At 44.4% G+C, this 20423-nt stretch overlaps 1 protein-coding gene across 1 annotated transcript in view; it reads left to right on the plus strand.

The window, feature by feature from the left end:
- The window catches only part of LOC146835028 (cytochrome P450 4B1-like), a 235963-nt gene that overhangs the window by 201315 nt on the left and 14225 nt on the right, over positions 1-20423 (plus strand). Inside the window, exon 10 of the mRNA XM_085602689.1 lies at positions 17226-17290. Coding sequence (XP_085458815.1) covers positions 17226-17290 — 65 coding nt within the window. The remainder of the gene's footprint in view (positions 1-17225; positions 17291-20423) is intronic.

The raw sequence follows: 20423 nt of genomic DNA on the forward strand, positions 1-20423 counted from the left end.
GGAATTCAAAAATAACATATGGTTCGGAATGAGGCAGGCACGATGCAAAGCTTCTGTTCCTTGTACCTGCCACGGTTTAGAACCCCAAACCGATTTAAGATCGATAGTAGCTTTCCATAGGTCATAACCTCCGATAGCCAATTCGTCCATAAAGGACTTAGAATACAATAATTTGGTGTGTGTCAGTCTAACTTTAGAAGCAGACTCAGGAGCAACCTTAAAATAAAAGGAGGCCGGGTTAGACACACTAAAATCTGAAAAGTATGTGAACTTGTTCACCAACGTAGCGGAGCTTCCAGGCATAGGGGCTGGACAATGTTCCCATTGTGTAAAATTTACAAAATTTCTAAACTTATTTTCTCTGTGTAGGAAATGCGTGCCATAATGTTGATAGCAAAATTGCTCATCATAATTTGCAGTATCTAAATACAAATCTTCAGCATCAAATGCAGCATAATATTTTAAATCAGAAAACAGTGCTTCTATGGCTTGTACATCCCAATCATTCGATTGGATGTTCTGTTTAACTACATCACCCATAGAAACACGAAATACATTTGGCACATTGATTACTTCAGTGGGGCCATGAATTTGGAATCTTACAGCATCCCAAGCAATGCCATCACGCACAGGCCAGGCAGTAATGTTCGCAAAAGTCTGGTCCCTCTTCATAATGTGCGATGATGAGTGGGGGGCCAAAGTTCCATCAATTAATCCAATTGTAGATCTTTCATTCATGTAGTGTCCATTGATAAGTCTAAAAAACACTACCACAAAGCCAATGGACATAAACAAAAAAATACATGTGAGCACCAGCCAAATGTAAATCCAAGGAGGAATTAAAAAAGGTCTTTTGAACCAGGCAACAAAAATAGAAACTTTGGACGGGGCACTGGAAGTCATTGAATTAGTGTCAAACGAATCATGTGACTGGTTAATTGTGGTGGATTGCAAAAGAGGCACCGGGACATCCGCAGGATAAGTGTACTCAGGATCTTCAGGTAGACCACCAGACGATGGCGGCAATAAAGGACCAGTAACTGCAGTGCTTAATTTGTGCCGGTGCTATCCGGTGCTCAGCACTGGCACCTTTTTATCAGGGCCGGGTCTATACTGCCGGTGCCTAACTACATCAACAACATGACTGCACTGTAGTATGCATGTCACGGCCAAAGTATAGTAAATATAATTGCCTTACTGCAGTGTTTCTCACTTCGCAGACAGTCTACAGAATCCTCCGTCGGTGAAGAGTGTTTCTCTGCATGGCTGCTGAGAGCGAGCCCGATAAATCCCTATCCATTATGCAAATTAATTTGCATTCAGTGTTGCTGGTGGTGGGCGGGCCACTGATTGGGCTGTATTTGGTTGTATAGGGTAGGGGGCTGCGGGCGGCAGCGTGCCGTGCGTAAACTTTTTTCATTCCAGGGATGGTGGACCATACCCCAGCACACACGCACTGGACGAGTCACCAGCACCAGTTAGCGCGAAGTCGAGGTGGGCATTTTGAAGCAGCAGCATGCCTCTTATAAAGTCAGTGCCACCAGCAGTAACCGCAGTAAGTAATAAAAAAACAATGCTGCTGCTTTTACTGGCTCGACGTGACAGTCATCTGAACTGAGGCTGAGGCCCCAGCAATCATTTTACTGGCATGATCGGGCGGGGCACCATGTGAACTGCTATCCGAGGCTTCTGGAAGCGCAGGGCCTTGCCCTTAATTTAACCCCAGTTTACTAAAGTGTATACTTCCTTTTGCTGGCAGTACTCAAAAGAAATGTTAAAATCCTCGAAAGCCAAATGGTTTTTAAAAAAAGGTGTGATTTGCACGATGTGGGAAGAGCCACCAGCAGTAACCGTGGCGCATACAGTCAGTAAATAAAATCCAATGCTGCTTTTTACTGGCTCAAGGTGACGGTCACTTGAATGGAGTCAGAGAGGCCCCAGCAATCATGCAACTGGCGTCAGGCGGGGCACCTTGTGTAGTGAATCGACACAACGCAAAGAATCGTTCTGGTCACATACATGCCAAATCACGTCTCACTTGTCCCTGATTTCCAGCGTCCCCATGTTACGCACTCCTCCATGTACATCACTCCCTGGTTGAGATGACCCTTCCAAAATAAAAATAATCCTTGCACAGCCCCCTGCAGCTGGCTGTAAATCCATTTGTGACACATCAAACACAGTAAAGAACACTTTTAAGCACGAGGAGCCTTCAGAAGCACATTTGCTTACTGACATATTATGAGAACGGTGCTGTGAATAAAATACACAACTCAACAATGCTTTCTTCTAATTGCCACTTCACTGGTGTCCGGCAACATTGTCCCTGCCTCCATTAAATAATATACTTCATTTCTTTAGCACCGTCTTGCTACGAATTCAATTCAAGGCGCAGAATGACCATCAGCGCTATAATTAAGGCACGCACAAGTGTTCTCTTTTTTCAGCAGCACCCTTTTCAAGGTACCGTTTCCTACTTTATTTTATTTGTGTAGAGAGTAGTTTCACCATAGTTGTGTAACCTCTTCCAAATAATCTCCCCTGAAGCGGTAGGATTATCTCATGGACAAATTTCAAAATCTTTCTATTGCTCTGCACTGTATTGTTTGCACAAGCAGTTTATTCATATTTATTTTCAAACAAAAATATCGCTTGCACAAAATACCGAAATGTGCAGTCTAACATGTACAATTTCAAAACTAACTTGCGATAATCGGGTCACAAGAAAGGCAGAGGAAATAAACCCAAATATCCTCCCAACTAAGCTTTTCACAAGCATACATCCATAGTGTGCACGGGATCAGGAGGGCTAGCCATGCAAGAATTGCCTGGCACAAATTAAGCTCAAGAACAGTGCAAGAATCTCGAGGCCTCAGTCCACGGACTTGGCTGCAGCCTCCCAGGGGAGTTTGAGGGTCAGTGGGGGTGAAAGGTTTGTTGCCAGGCATGTCCTGGTACATGATGTACATGCTTGTGAGTGGTTAGTCTGTAGAATGAGGCAGTGACGTAACTTCATATTGGGCACCTCCCTGCAGGGGGTGTGCAGTGCGTTCCTACAGAAGTTTGAAAATTGGGGTTGCGGCTGGCCTGGATAACCCCCCCAGTATGGACAGAGGAGAGAGCAGGAGAGATAGTGGTTTGGAGGCCTGCCTGGAGAGGGCTGAGGAGGGCAGGTGATGTCAGCCTGGGGAAGAGTACAGGAGGGCGTGTGGGGTCGATCCGTGTCAGTCTAGTACAGGAGACTGGAAACCAGAAGGGAGTGGGGGTGCAGCCCTGTAGGACAGAGCAGCAAAGAGGGGCGAGTCAATGTTTCGAAAGCAGAAGAGATGAGCAAGTGTGCAGGCCTGACGGAGGTAGGGGGTCAGAAGGGCGTGTAGGTTGGGGATGTGTCAGGTATATCGAACAGACCGGAAGGAAAGTAGGGGACAGCCCGACGAGAACTTGACATGGGGGAGGGGTGTCATGCTCATGGGTGAGAGGGGAGGAGGCCTCAATGAGAGATCAGAAGAGATGGGGACTGGCACCAGAAGAGGGTGAGTGTGCAGCTCTGCGTCAGGTGAGGAGGGTACGTGTTCTTTCGCTAGAGTGTCTCTGGCTTCTTGAAGATTCTGCAATACAGCACAGTGATCATCTAGGTCAAAGGGAGCGGCTGCCACCGCCATGTCTAGACCGTCAAGGTCTGGGACAAACATTCGAATACCAAAGAGCATCATGTATGGGGTTTGCCCACCCAGAGACCTTCTAGGGAGATTATTAAGTGCACGTTGCACATCATACAAGTGGGCTAGCCAGTTCCAGACAGTACCTAAAACCCTGGCTGTCAAAGATTGCTTTAAGTCACGGTTCATTCGCTCCACAACACTATTGCCCTCAGGCCGGTATGGAGACGAAAATTTGACTTGGACCCCCAAACTTCTCATTGCTTCTTTGTACGCCTTAGAGGCGAACGCAGGGCCCTGATCAGAATGAAAGGTATCACATGCAAAACTTCCAACAAAGACACGCAAATCCTTGATGACAGTGCGGGCATCAGCACTCCTTTGTGGCCACACCCACAGAAGACGTGTGCACGAATCCACTGCAACCAAGATGTACTTGTACGCAGTATCAGAGGTAAAAGGACCGCAGTGATCTAAGTAAACACAACCAAGTGGTTTATTAGATATGTACAACTGAGTTTGTGGTGGGCGCGCCGCAGATGAAGGCTTTATCTGCTGAGAAATGTCACAATTAAGTACATAGGCACGGGTTTGTTTGTATAACCCAAACCACCAGTAACGTTGTTGTAGTAAAGATACAGTAGCCGCAACGCCGGCATGCACGGACGCCATGCCCTCGTGGGCTGCCAATATCAAAGATGGTCTACAGTCCGCGTTGGGAATCAATCTGTCACCAACGTCGTTAATCCTCACTAACGGGACGTTATCGGGACTTAAGCGATAATGGTAACGAGAAGGGAAACCTCTTGGGAATTTCGTTCCCTTCTCAGTAGCAGCAATAGCTGCCAAGATGTCATCATCAATCTTACTTTTGGATCTTGTAACTGCTGCTACCAAGTATGTTGCCACAGCTGTTTCCGACAGCATGGACGCCAACTCGCTGGTGACCAAGAGTATAAATAACATTCACAAGGGGCAGACCTTCTTTAAGTTCTGCCACTCGAACCCAAAAGCGTTTTATGCTTTATTGTGCTACCTTTGGAATCACGATATTCATTTTGACTCCAGAAGTGTAAATTGTCGATACGGATGGCCTCAGGAGACTCGATCCAGGTCTACTTGGAGAAATGTTGATTGTGTATGGTGTTTTGCCCACTACAATGTGTATACGATCTGATTCCGTGTCCTTTTGTTGTAATTTGTATGAAAACAATAAAATTTCTTTTAAAAAAAAAGAAGTGTAAATTGTCGTTGTAAGCTTGTACACAATAGAACGAGTCACTCACTATAAGAGTAGTGACCCGAGAATCAGCAAACTCCAGTGCAAGCACTAGAGCACGAAGCTCCGCCAATTGGGCGGTACAATCACCCAATGACTGCGTATGCACGACATCGGACTGGAACTCACCATTCACGAAAGTACCGACAACAATTGCGCAAGCCGCTGAGTAGGCATGCCTCGATCCAGTAGCCGGTTGCGCAGAACCGTCAGTGTAAATGACACAATGGTATTCCTTGAGCGGGCGCAAAGACAAGGGAGCTGGATGAACAAATTCATACTGTAAGAACTCCTGAGTCTGTAATGCCGCGTCAAAGATATATGTGACGTCAGGCGATGTCAAGGAAGTAGCCCATTGTATACACCTTGGATGCAAAGCTTTAGAATTTGGTACACTAGCTTTTGTCACCGCCTCAAGGGCAGGATACGGTGTTACCACCAACATGCGTTTACCCTGTGATAGTGCTCGTTCTTTCAGAATCGCCATTTGCACAGCCGTCAGAACTTTCTCGACAGCAGAAAAACGCAGTTCAGCTGAAGTGTACAGATGTGATTTGTAAGCAATGGGGACGGTGTCGCCCTCATTGAACTTTAAGTACGTGAAACCCACTGCTCCCGGCACAATTCTAATGACCAGGTTGGTGTGGTTGTCACGTGTCAGTAAGTATTTTGAAGCAAGAAGGTCAGCTTGCAATGACTGCAAAACAGCTGAATGCTCCGGCAGCCAACAAAATTTGGTGAAAGTAGGTTGTACCAAGGCGTAAAGTGGCTTGATACGCTGGGCATAATCAGGAATGTAAGTCCGACCGAAATTCAGAAAGCCCAGCAAGGATTGTAATTTCTTCAGTGATGTAGGAGCACGGAGGCATGCGCATTTCTCTAGGAAGTGCGGGGCCAACCCACGACCTTCGTTGTTGAGTTCGTACCCCAAGAACAACACTGTGTATTCTGCAATGTGTGACTTCGCAAAGTTAAATTTGTAACCGTAGTCCGCAAACAAAACAATTATGCGATCCACATGACTCAGATGCGGCATCAACTCGTCATCTGTGAGATAAATATCATCCACATACGAATACTTATCAGGGTTTATCATCTCTAACAGAGAGACAACACGAGCGGCAAAGAAGCCAGTGCTGTTTTTATAGCCCATTGGCAATCATTTGAACTGTTTTTGTTTGCCACCAGAGGTAAACGCCGTCCACTCACTGCTGAGAGAGGACAGGTTATGGCTATAAAAGCCATTGAAAATGTCAAGTGCCGTTTTAAATCGTTTTCTCTCGAGACTATCGACGAGAGCCGAACTGTGAGTATTCTGTACCGCGCATGTATGGCAATTGGAGTTAAGATGCCGATAATCCAAAACTAGGCGGTACGACCCGTCAGGCTTCGTCACAGTGAATAAAGGGTTATTCATTGGTGACACACATGTTTCAATTACTCCTTGATATTCCAATTGTTCAAGGATAGACGCGACGTGAGGTCTTGCTTCGCGACGCATGGGGTATTGGGGTTGTGGCTGGGGCGTGGACCGCAACGGAATCTCATGAATGGGAGACATTTTATCCCATCCAACCTGATTGCGATACAACGCAGGCGCAAGCACCTGAGCCCACTCCCCGGCGAACTTATTAGCTTGGACCTTCGGCACTGTGTGCGCAAAGGACGGGAGGATTACTTCCTCCCCTCTCGGAGCTTCTAATACGAAAGCCGGGGGCCAATCAGCCTCCGCCAATAGAATATCATAGGAAGTTGTCAGATTGTCCCAAAAAACCCCTTTAATTTTACGTTGTATGTCACCTTCAATGCAAAGGACTATTTCATATAACCTATCAGGGGGAGCTACGCGAGTGTCAGCAGTTTCAATATTTACAAATGTATTAGTTGCTGTCGCCACCAGAAATGGACGCACTACTGTAATTTCCGCCGCGCTGTCTAGCAGCGTTAGCGCTCATGTCAGGTTCAGAAGTTGCGTCCGTACCATCTGAGGCATACCTCGCTGTTAGAGCAGCCACTTTCTTCTTTTGAAACGGGGGTCTTTGACGTGCAGACTCGTCCTGCTTGCCTTTGCCGTCAGTCTGACTGGGTTGCACACGACCTTGGGCACCCCTTCCTTTCCCACGGTCTCCGCCACCGGAGTATGAAGCCGATGTTTCCTGTGAAGAACGAGGAGAGCGTTGTTCAGAAACCTGAAATCTATGAGGAGACTTAATACGAGATCGATCGCGCAGATCATATGTGCGTTCGCTAGACGACTGAACGGCTGAGGCAGGACGAGACTCCTGTTTCTGTTGCTGCTTCCCCTGTTTTTTAGCTCGCCAACTTTGCTTAGGAAAATTGGGCTTTTTGTCTTTAGTAGACGAACTCACCTTAGTGTGCTGCACTACATCAGGAATGACTACGGTGGGTTTCACGCCCAAGGCGCTGCGACCCACCATTCTGTAGGCTTTTGCAATTATTTTCGCGAATTCCCTGGGCCGGTCGGCCACATCCACGAGTTCCAGCATATTTGCTACTTGGAACTGCATGGCATCTCCTTTGAGGTTGCCCATTACCATGGAACTCACCACATCGAAGCTGTCGACCAGCCGCATTCCCAATTCGATAGCCGCCTCCGCACAATGATTCTCCTGAACCTTCTTGATGACGGAGGGTAGTAGACGGAGTGCCATAGCATTTCGAATAGGTCGCAGCAAAGACCTTGCCCCAATTGTCACAATCGACAATATCTGGGACCAGGTCTTTTGGCAAAGTAATGGTGAGTATCCTGTGTTTCTCCACAGGAGTGGTGTGCGTAAAAACCGCTTCCAGTTGATCAAATTTCTCAGCAAGCCAGTAAGGGAACTCATCCCTACTCTGGGGGCGCTTGCCCACAACCGAATTAACCATAACAGGACTAATGACCACTGCGTGGGGGTCAGTCGTGTGACCCGCAACTGCAGGAGCACCCGCCTGCGCGTTGCGCGATACGTACTGCACCAAAGCCCTATGGACTGTAATCAGGGCTGTGTGAAGTACCCGTAACTCAACCACCCCTACCGTCAAGTAGCGGGGATGAGGTGTAAAGCCGGCTAGCACCGGCCAAGTGGCCCCTGCAATAGACAAAGGGCCCATTCTCGCCGGTGCAACCACATGGGGAAGGGCGCCATTTAACCAAATGGTATGCTGCCAGGCAGTAAGAGGAATTTCCAGTGTCCTATATGGGGCATAGACCGCAGGGACCTGTTTGGCAGTATAGGTGTGGAACGTATCATCGTCTGCATCCACTGCCGGAAAAGTCACCCACGAGTAAAACAACTCATATGGGTAGGCTGCATCAGCACATACCACAAAAATAACAGTCAACCCATCATCAGGCACCCCAAACGTCGTCAAATGACGGCGCAGAGGGGTCCGACTATGTGCGGCTATATTGACCGCCATTAGGACACTGAAGAGAAACAACGATACGTACAGTAGCAAAAACTCACCTCAGAACCCAGAACCCCTATCCGGCCAGCATCAGTGTCCCATTTGTTATCCGAGATCTAGCTCGGCGGTCCCAATGTATAGACAACCCAGAACAAGCGACTTAGAATATTTCTCAGGAGTGGTGGGGATCAGAAATACCTTTTCGTAATTATTCTTACATCAGTCCACAACAGAATAAACAGAGACGCGGTAAAAGTTTAAAGAGTTTATTTTATAAACCTTGCGTTCTAAGATGCAGTACTTTGGCTAACATAAGCAGACAAATGGTCAAGATCAGAACCATCAGCATTGTTACAATACCATAGAAAATGAAAAGAGCAATCATAATAAAATGACAGTGGCAATCGGCCACCTTCCTTTCCCTAGCAAACTAATATTATTATTATGCTAATAAAAGGTCTCTAGGCTTGAATGGGGAACCCCATACCATAAGGATCAGCTTAGTGGAATCACATCACAGGATCAGCAAGGCTCTCTCCTGGGAATGCTCTTCTTCTGAATGAATCTAAAACATGCTGCACTGCAATATTAAAAGCACTCGTCTTTCAGGTATCTGCAGCTGCGTGCGTGTTATGGCTAAATAGTGGGACGATCAACCTGTACCTCACAACATGCACCGTCTAGTGACCCAGACTGTTTCTTTACACAATGTACAGACCAAGGTCGCTGCTCACTGTTAAGGATGTTAACAACAGACAGTTCTCATGTGAAGCAAAGCCGAGTAAGCATTTCTCAAATAATAACATGTAACTACAGTGTCGTGTGCAAAAGCAGCAAAAGCAGCAAAATGGCTTTCTAACATTTACGCGGTTGTGCTAACTTAGCATTGTACATAGGGAGATAGTAATCTTCACTACAGGAGTACAACTGCATCTGAAGGCTCCACAAGGGATGTGACAGAGCCCACAGAAAGGCATTTGGGAGTGCGTGGCCACAAAAAGTAGTGTGCCGTTGAGAGACAAACTCCAATCTGGTGAGGTAACCAGTATCATGCAATTTGTCTTGGCTGACATAAAAGTTCCATGACAATGTCATGTTGTCAGTCTCAATGCTAGTTTGCACCTGGTATGTGTGCATTAACACTACCACATTTTCTTCCTAATAAACATCCGCTACAGTTAAATCATGCAGTGTCTTGTCTCTTCATTACTCACCTTAAAGATAATGCTGTGTTATTTCTGCATGTCTCTGTCTCCCCTCTGCTAAGCTCACCCCAGCTGCTACTGGTGGTGGTTGCCGTGGCTGGTTGTCTTCCTCAGGCTTGCTGTACGACTGTTCCAGGGGTATGCCTCTCCTAGTTGCGATGTTGTGCAACATGGCACAAGTGGTTACAATTTTGCAGCAGGTATCCGGTCGGTATTTTAATGCCCCGCCATTCTTGTGGAGGCGGTGGAACCTACTTTTTAGTAGGCTAAAGGTGCGCTGTATGACGTTGGGGGCGGAGATGTGCTCTGCATTGTAACACTGCTCACTTGGGGTACTTGGGTTGAGGTATGGCGTTAGGATGTAAGAGTGCACAGCCAATGCGCTATCACCTACAGGGTAATAAGCAACAGATTACTCACTGATATGTATCACCATTTGCCCAGAGTATGCAAGACATTGTAACATATGTTTAGCAAGCAGCTATCCTTGGCCAAATTCACCCCAAAGGAAACGAGAGTGTATGCCACTGTGTCTGAATATGTATGAGTCATGTGTGCTGCCAGGGAATTGTGCCACCATGTCAGTTATGATGTTTCTGGAATTGCAGACGACTTGGATACTCAGTGAATGGTAAGATTTTCGCTTTCACTGAGGGGGGACAAATGGCTACCTGCGTCCCATCAATGCAACCAATTTCGTGGGGAAACTTGGCTACCTGATAGAAGTCTAATTTTGTTTGTGTAATTCCTGTGGGGTTGGGAAGCTAATGTGGTTGTTTATCCTGCTCAACATGGCGTAATGAAAGAATTGAAAAAGCGCGATAGGGCACTTTGTGACACCCCTCCAGCTGCAGCTACTACACCCTGGAAGCTACCTGACGCTGCTGTAGGGGGATCTAATTCAGCAATCAGATCATGTCTGCACCTAACCTATACTTGTCATAGATCTCTTCCTCTGTCTGCCCCCACAAAGTAACGTGCACTCTACAAATGCGTTCCTGTATCCTCTTTCTTCTCTGTCCTGCTGCTCATAGCCTCAACCTCCTTGCCATGACGTAGAGCGCTGCCTTTGCAAAAGATTCTGAGGCCTTCTGGGCCTGTTTAAATACTTTACCAATGTTTCCCACCTGATTTGACTGTTTTCACCTGGTTACCACCACGCAAATTAGCGATTCCCCACCTATTCCCAATTTGCAATTTTTCATGCATAGCTTTGTGATTCCCAAATAGCGATTCGCTAATACAGATTTGCTAATTTTGAATTAGCAAAATAGGTAATTGCAAAAATTGTGATTATGTAATATATTCTGCGATTTTGGTTAATGTTATTTAGCTTGTAAATATAAGAAGATAGCGTATTAATACTATTATCAACAACAGCAAGCACTTTATCCAACTTATTTTGGTCAATTTGTCGTAAACTTTCAGCAGCTTCCATCTGGGACAATTTCCAAATTTCATTATAGGTAGCATATATAAATCGTTTAGAATGTGGAGATTTGGCACTCGCAAGAAAATCTGACGTATTTATGTCTTCAGGCAGGAGAGAAAGATGTTGTTTCTTTGCAGACAGTGTGGAATGTTCTAACCATTGTTGACAATTTTCCTACCAAATACGTGATGACCATATCAGAATGTTGTGACTGAGAGTATTGGGGATCTGGCCTACTTAATTTGAAAGAATGACAACTATCAGTGTCTTCTTTCCACAGCAACCACCCGCCAGGACCAGAAAGTGTGGTGTTGAATGAACCATTCTGCACCATATTGTTTATTTGTTCTTTGACAAAAGTCATCATACTTTGCCAGTCATTGAAATGGGCAATAGAAGGAATTGTGGAGACCTTAATTTCTTAGATTTTTTCCAAACCCAGACATGTTATCTGCTGGACAGTATGATTGGGAAAATTATTTGTATAGGAATTAAGCAGGCTTGAAATAATGTTTCCTTTCCCTAAACCTGCCAGGATTTATTTTCCCCAAATTGATTTCAAATTAATTGTATTCATCCAATAATCATAGTCTTCAAGTGCTAATTTCTTAACAAACAAAGCTGTTTATAGATTAGCTTGGTCTGGGTCAATATATAATTTTTTGGTGGAGTAGGAAGCAATTTGAAAAAATATGAAGTGGGGTCTGAAGTGTCATATCCTGTAAAATAAATGAATTTGTCTCTGTATTTTTTAGAACTCCCTTGTGTGGGAGTCAGACAATCTTCCCATGATGTGTAATTAAAATGTGGCTGTTGACTTTTGGCTCTGTGCAGAAAATGATGTCCATAATGGTGATAACAAAACATATCAGCATAGTTAGCAGAATTAAGATGTACATCCTCGTATTCAAAAACAGTGTAATACTCCAATTCTGTAAGCATAGAATTTACAGTTTACACATCCCAATCATCTGAATGTAACCCCGGTACTATTACATCACCTGCAGAAAAACATATGGTATCTGCAGGATCTCCAAAGGGCCGAATATGTCAAAAGGAACTTCATTCCAGACAATGCACAGTCACTGGAACGGCTGAAATGTTGACGAGGGAACATCTCTATTCAGCCAACACCCCATCGACCAGTTCCATAACAGAACGTTCTGGGAGGTAGTGGCCATTGATCACCAGGAAAAAGACAGTCACAAATCCAATCCACATAAAGACAAAGGCGAGTATGATCTAAACATATATCCAAAGCGGGACTAAATAAATGCATTTTGACCAGGAAATAAAAACACAAACCCATGATGGAGGCGGATGTAAAACAGAAGAATTGCCTAGAGAAAAATCATCTTGATCCATATAGTGCGCGGAGGTACTCAATTGAAAAACTGGGAGCTGAGACTCAGCAGTAGGACTCAAAAATCCAATTGGGACGGATTCTCTAATGGTGGACCCATAAAAATGACATCCACTGTAGAAGACGCCAAAGTAGAAACAGTTATCCTTTCTGTCGGAATGTCGGCGGAGCACTCCAGCTGGGGAGAATCGGTGGTACTCAGGGGCTACAAAGGAAAGTCCTGAAGACTGCTTTAAATCTCTGTTTATTCTTTAGACAACAGAATTGCCCTACGGACTATATGAAGAAGAATAATGCACTCCAGGGATGTTATCGAATCACGGTACAATTTAGAAGCAAAAGCCGGCCCCTGGTCTTATTGGAATGCACAGCATCCATAAGTACAGATATAGACTTGCAAATCTTTAAAAACAGTTCAAGCATCAGCCGAGCACTGTAGCCAAACCCAGAGGAATCTAGAACAAGAATCCACTGCAGCCAAGAAAACTGTGAACGCAGTATCCAAAATTAGTGGCCACAATGATCCAAGTAAATACAACCAAAAGGCTTGTTGGAAATTAAAGGTGTGTTTGTGTAGGACGAGCCATGGTGGAACTTTTAATTTGTTGACAGATATCACAACACAGGACATATTTCTGGCCTGTTTGTATAAGCCTTGCCACCAGTAGCGTTGCCATAGCAACAAAATTGTAGCCACCACTCCTGTATCCGCAAAGGCAACACCTTCATGTACAGCTAAAATTAAAGCAAGTCAGAGGGCTTCTGGGGAATCAAGTGATCGCCAACTCTGGTAATTGTTACAGAAGGACATTCTGGTCATTTAAAGGATAAGAGTCTTACGAAGGAGAACCTCTAGGTAAAGGGATACCGTATTTTAATGCATTCATGGCAGCCAAGATATTCCAACACGCTGATGACTCAGTGTATGTATTACTTGAGCATGTGGTAACATATCTTGAAGAGAAGCCAACTTAACTCAAATCAGTTTGTGCTTGATTGTGTTAACTTTTGAATCCCTGAAATTGTTTTGTCGCCAAAAATGTAAGTTAATATTAAATGACTGTACACAGTAAAATGAATCACACACAAGTGTGGAGAATTCTGAATCTGTATTTTCAAGTGCAAGAATCGAGGCTTTCAGTTAGGCAAAGTGCGCAGAATGCGAATTGTTTGAAGGTGAAAAACACTATCTAACATAATACCAATAACAATGGCACTTGCAGCAGAATACTGCTGCTTTGAACCAATAGCAAGTCGAGCTGAACTGTCAATGCAAATTATACATTTGTACTGATCAGGAGGCAGAAAAGTAGATGGCAAGGGATAAACATGCTAATACTGTAGAATTTATTATGTTTGCAAAGAAGGGTCAAAGACAAAGTCTACATTAACAGCTGTTAACGACGTAGCTGATGGTATCCATAGGATGGAGGGCTTCAGCATTAGGAACACTTGCGTTGGTGACAGCCTCTAAGGCTTGCACAGGAGTAACAACAATAATGCATTTCCCTTGAGCAAGTGGTCTTTCTTTAAGACTAGCTATCTGAACAGCAGTCAAAAATTTTCTGTGGAATCAAAACGAAGTTCCGCTTAGGAATATAAATGTGATTTATATGCTATACACCTCCATTTAAAGGTATTGTATGTAAATCCAATTGCACCCGGTAAAATTCGTATGACATGGTTTGTGGTATTAACACGTGTATGTAAGTGAAGTGTTTCAAGTAAATCAGATTGCAATGATCTGAGGGTAGCTGTGTGTTCTGATGTCCAGCATGCAGTAGAAAAATCAGCACGTTTTAATTATTAAGAGGTTTTCATTATGTATAATCAGGGATGTATGTTCTGCCAAAATTAAAAATTCCTAGCAGTGGTTATTTTTGAGCGTTTTGGGAAGTTACAATTTTTTGAGCTTGTTGGGAAGTTGCAATTGTACGCACTACTCCAAAAACTTAGGGGCAAGAATATTTCCCTCATGCATCAGTTCACATCCCAGGAAAAGGACACTTAGAAAAGTGATATTTTTTTTTAATTGAACTTGTTACCAAGTTCAGTGAATCCTAATATTATGTGATCCACTGTGAGTAAATGAAGCTTTAATTCATCGCCTGTCAAGAGGATATCATCTACATAGGAGAGATCATCAGGGTTAATGTCATGAAGATTTTACACAATATGTGCTGCAAATACACATGGGCTATTCTTATAGCCCATAGGAAGTCATGCATAGCGCATTTGAAAACCTAGGGCACTAAAAGCAGACCAATCTCTGCTCTCAGGAGCCAAATTGTGACTGAAGAAACTGTTGTTAATGTCCAAAGTGTTTTTTTACAGACTAAATTGATAATGAGTGCTGCACTGTGTGTGTTTTACCCTGCAAAGGCATGTATATGACTGTTGAAATATCTATAATTCACCGACAACTGGTTAACCTGAGAGCTCCCACTTTTCTGATCTAAATCTAGACATGCAAAGGCCAGATTTCCGAGCTGGGCTGGTTGCACATCTCTGAATGGTTCAGGGCAGACACAAAGGATTCAAAGTACTAGTTTTGCCTCCACTGGCTCAAATGTGGCCCACCCGTGATATACTGAGCTCTGGTGTCTTTGGCTGTGGTACACACATGAGGGGTGCTCCTGAGACTGATGTACACTGCTATGGCATATCTGTCCTGGAGATGTACAGAGATGTGGTGCTCTCTGTACATGGATCAGTAGAGTTGTAGTTCCCCTGAGCTGTGCTGATCCCAATGTTTGTATAGAGCACTGTAATGCCCCTGTGCTGTTGAGGAGGACTGTAGTGCACCCGACTTCAGGATACCCATCTTTTGCTGCCCAACTCTTGATGTCCACAGCAGCATTCTTAATTTATGTCACTAATTACAAACATCCCACATTCAAAATGTGTGGGCTTTATAACCCCCATATCTGCAATCTGAGCACAGGGAACTAAAAGCTCTTTCCTGCTTCCTGACTGTCTGGATGAATTATATGTACTGGTCAATTATAACTTATCCCAAAGAAGACTGAGGTTAGGGTGAATGCTACAAGCTCAGTTGGATGGTCCAAAGAACTGCGGCCAGTCACACTTTGAGAAGGGCCTGGTCTTCTTCCTCTTGTGATGAATTTAGTAGTGTGGATGATCACAGCAGACCCATAGATGTAGATTGAGGTGGTAGATCAGGCAGCAGTTTTCCATTTGAAGACATTCTCTTGGATTGGTGCTGACTCTAGTACTGTCTCCAATAGACTAACATTATGTAATCTTATCCAGTTTATACCCAGACTTTAATGGTAGGAGAATCCAGTATCTTGAATTGCTTTGCATCTTTAAAAGAGAGACCACACATCTCCTACCATGGTGGCACTGGCTCTCTGTTAAGAAACACATTATTTTTAAGTCTCTGTGTACTTCACAGGGCACTTTTCATTTTTTACAGAAGCACCAAACTTTATCGCAGGCGTATCATGATTTTGTGTTCCAATACAAAAGATCGAGTGTGTTGCTTGTAAGGCTGTACATAAGTTTGAAGGATACATTGTGGTGTGTGGGCCTTTTGGATCCAGGACGTATAACCTTAGACTGATCTCCCCTTGAGTTTAGGAACAGGCGTTGATCACTTAGTTTTGTAAAGATAAATTGAAATCTATGTGTTTCAGCTTGTGGTTTAGTCAGGTTCTGGTTAAAAGAAAGGATATGTCTGTTGTTGAGTTCACCAGAACAGCAAGAAGCCCCAGGAGAGTAAATGTTGCACTTTACAAATCATATGACGTAACATCAGCATGCAGCCGAGGGGCAAAAAGTGATTCCATATGAAAGAGAGAGGCGGAGGAGTTGTTGAACAGACAGGAGGAACCAGTGCCTAATTTTAACTGGTGGGGGCACAGGTACTTATTTTTTCTCATCGGACTTTTACTGAGATTTAGGATGGAAAAACAAAGTGAAAAACGGAGGAAGAGAAAGAGGTCAAAAATATAATAAAGAGAAAAAGCAGGAAACTGCAAGAATAAGATAAAGGGACGGGGAGTGTCTGAAAGTCGATGGAAGAGGGCAGGGTGGGTCCGAGAGTACACAGCCGCCGGGGGACTCTTCATTGTGACTGGTCACATGACCCACTGTATCTAAGCAATGAGCAAGGTCAAGTTATCTGAACAGTGCAGGACTGTTGATCTGTGCAGGCTATTACAGCCCCAAGGGCAAGTGGACAGGGTACAGAGGCATTGAGGGAGGGGGGCACTGCAGAAATGGACAAGTGGAGTATCTGATTGTCTCAGCCAATGGGGGAGGGTATCAGCTGCCCATTGCTGTCTCTCTATTTCTTTGGAATCACTTGTTGAAGCAATGAGTATGAGTGACTGCTCCACCTGCTTTCGCTCTAGTACTAGATTTTATAAAATCAATGATTGCTTCACCGCACTGTGCAAAACACCAGCAAAAATTGTCCTGGGTCTAAAATATGAGTGGCATAGCTCAGCACTGGCAAACACTGGCACAAATTAAGCACCTCACAAATTGCAGTGTGAATCTAGTACAATATTTCAGAGCAAATCTGATTGACTGGCCGAAAAGAATACTACAGTGCTTCAACATTAAACATTAAAAGGTTACTTTTAATCCACAGCCATCTGGGTGATATACCCAATTACATAGCCTTCCCCCACGTAAAAGTGGAATTTTTGATCCGGGAAATTGCATATCCTCATCTGAAATTTACCTCTGTGAGGAGAGATCTCATCCACATTTGTGGACTGTTTTGTTGAGTCCTAAACGTTGCCATTTACTGAAAGGCAAAACTGACAATTCCAAAGCTCAAAAATGTAATTATGTTCAATAGTTAGATTAATATATTAAGTATTTTTCTTTTTTTTATTCGCAGGATTTATTGCGTTTTTAAGCATTTATAGCATTCATAGAAACCCCACCGTGTGGAAAGACCCAGAGGTACAGTACTAATCTCATGTATTGTTTTCTTCATGTGTGAATGTTATTACTGTTGCCCAGACTTTTGCGGTCAGGTAATAGGTTGATGAAAAGTGATGGTGTATCTTTCTTTTTGGATGTTTTTGATACGAAAACGTAAAGCTACTCACAAAGACGCATGTTGAAAGGCCAAGGAAAAATGCATGTTTATGTGCCAAATTAAAATATACACGTTAATAGGGCAAAGAAAGATATCAACTTTATCTTTGCTGTTGGCCCTGTACAGTGGTTTGCTGCCTTCTGTTTGTTTGTGTGATACAAAAACCACCCACACACAAAGGACAGTAGCTTGTCTTCTTGAAGGAAAAATCACCGATTTAACCTCCAGTGAACCATTAATCCATATTGGCAGTTCACTGTAAGCACCAGAGAATTTTTTTGGAACTAGCATGGTAGTAGGCGAGAAACATGCACCAAGCTCCACTCCTAGATCTCACCAAACGTCCATGTCCCAATATCCAGTGCCTAAATTCAGTGTCTCAATTCACGTTCCCCTAAATCTGCTACTGATTCCATGGCCCTGCGCACCAGGTTTATTGTCCATGACTGCAAGCAAGCCTTTCTGTCAGCTATACAAGTGTAAGCCATATAATAAAACATGTTTATGACTGTGAATTCCGAGCCTGACCTATCTACATCCAACAGAATACATCATATTTCAAAGTCCTTGCCTCTTAGCCCAATGTCCCAAGCACTATGTCGTGTCTTGAGTTCTGTGTTGCCAAACCCTTGGAACCCTAGTTGGCCTCTCATATGGCCCTACCCTCACCAGCAGAGTCCCATGCACAACATCTCATTCACAAGTCATTTTTACAAATCCCTTTCCTAAATTATCTTCTAACAGATGTCTTTAGGTAGTTTCCTTGGGAGTTCTCACTACACATGCTCATGGGGAACACTGTGGAAAGTGCCAAACGACATTTGCAGCAAACCCAGTCAGGGAAATGGAATATGCAATACAACCATCTCCAACTCAAGACGCCTGTTCCAAGGTAATAGGAAATGTGAAAGGCATAAACTGGAGGTGAGACTAAAATGGCAGACTTTGGGGGTTAATTGATTCAGAACTTTAAATCTAACTTTAGTTCCTTCGAGAAGATGATGCTGTTATATTGTTTTCTTTAACCCCTTCAGTGCCCATGACGAGCTGGACTCGTCATGGGCTGCGGTGGCGCTGTGCCCATGACGAGTCCAGCTCGTCATGAACTCCGCCCGCTAATACAAAGCGCGGCACTGGGCGGGGAAAGGGGCGGGCATGCAAGGGGTTAATGCACTTACTGTGGTTCCTCTTCTTTGCTGATTGGTTGTGCAGTCTTGCTGCTCTTTTGGTAGCACTTCACCTTTTACCTCAAATTAGAACTGGGCGCGCCAAGTCGGGAGGTCAAACTTGGCTCTAAGAGCCCATGCACGAGCCAAGCCCTGAAAATGTTTAACATGTGGAAGCATTTCACCTTAGTACATCAGATTATATCACTGCGTTGAGTTGCATTTAATAAAAGTGATAGTGTTTAAACATTCATGCCACCCGGACCAGAAAACAATGCAGTTAGTGAACTAAAAGTGAGGATGAGGATTGGTCTCATGTACACAAGTGACCAAGATTTTTATTATACATTATAGTCTATTAAATCAAACACAAGGTTTTGTGCAGGCACTTCCGGAGGTGTGATAATGAATAAACTGGAGAATAAACTGGAGACTGTGAAATAAAATATTAATCTAGGATCACAGGATTTGGACAGAAAAGCTGGGACTGAGCCCAGGTTTTCTAGCTTCACATGGTGCAATCCAGCAACTATACTCTTTCTCTCCTGTTTTACATCAAAGGTTAATGGTTTGCTTTTAATTTGTGATGCATGACATTACAGCGTGGCTGGCTGGCAGGCAGGCAGAAGTCACGGCTTGTTTTGGGCTCAAGGGTCGAAGAGGAGGTTAAACTGAGCTCATTGCCAAACACGTTGCTTGCCCAGCTCTACAGCAAATCTGTGTGTTATTAGACTGCCACAGCATATGCGATGGGACTACAATAAAGGGAGTCATTTTTTATTTCGTTCGAACACATTCATTTACATTTTCTAATAAATATTGTTATCTGTAGAAATAGAAATACCAGAGACCACGTGGTCCACGCTAGTGCGGAGGGCCTGGAAGGGAACTCGGAACGCACGGTTCCAGTTAGTTCAGTTTTTCACGTTACATAGGGCGTATATGACGCCGGCCAAGGTCTTGCAATACTTTGGTGGAACACAATCTCCATGCCCTCGGTGCGGGGGAGAGGGGGCAGATTTTCGCCACATGTTTTGGGCCTGTCCGCAGCTGGGCGATTATTGGGCTGAGGTAGTGGACTGCCTGAATCAGGTGACAGACCGCTCTATCACTCCAGAGATGGGGACTTGCTTGTTGCTATGGTTTCCCCACACCCGCCGCACGAAGGTCACTAGCAGTTTCTATGATCTGGGGTTGATATTAGCTAAGAGAGAATTGACCCTGCACTGGAAATCCAGGGGGGGGGCCTAGCTATGTGCGGTGGAGGGCAGCACTAGTGAGATGGGCGGGGGCGGAGGGTACGCTCCGGGTGCAGGTGGCTCTGAGAGGAGACGATGAGAAAGCGTTAGCGACGGCCAGGGCATGGGAAGCGTTGGTAGTGGAGCTCCAGGGGCTGATATCTGAGGTGGGGGACGGAGGGAGCACTCCGGATCGGCAAGAGGCGAGGGGAACTGAGGATTGAGATGGGAAGGGAATGAAGGAGGCCCCTAGACATAAATCAGAGGCCTGGACAAGAGGGATGATTTGCTTACGCAGAGAAGGGGTGAGCAACTGTAAATGATCTCCTTGGAAGGGGGGGCACATCGGGGGAGAAGTAGGGGACAGAGGCGCACTGACATGGGGGTGGGGGGGGGACGAGTTGGGGTTGGGAGGGAAGGTATTCTTACTGAACACGGGGACCCGTGGTGTAATGAACAGTCATTGTTGATTTGGAAAATAATAAAAAATGTTTCAACAAAATCTGTAGAAATGGAACCATTTTTATTACAAGTGTTGAACATTTTAACTTTTTTATTTTTATTTCATGGTTTGATCTTCGTGTAATTAT

This window comes from Triturus cristatus, chromosome 4_2 (assembly GCF_964204655.1).
Source record: "Triturus cristatus chromosome 4_2, aTriCri1.1, whole genome shotgun sequence".
Classification (NCBI taxonomy): domain Eukaryota; kingdom Metazoa; phylum Chordata; class Amphibia; order Caudata; family Salamandridae; genus Triturus; species Triturus cristatus.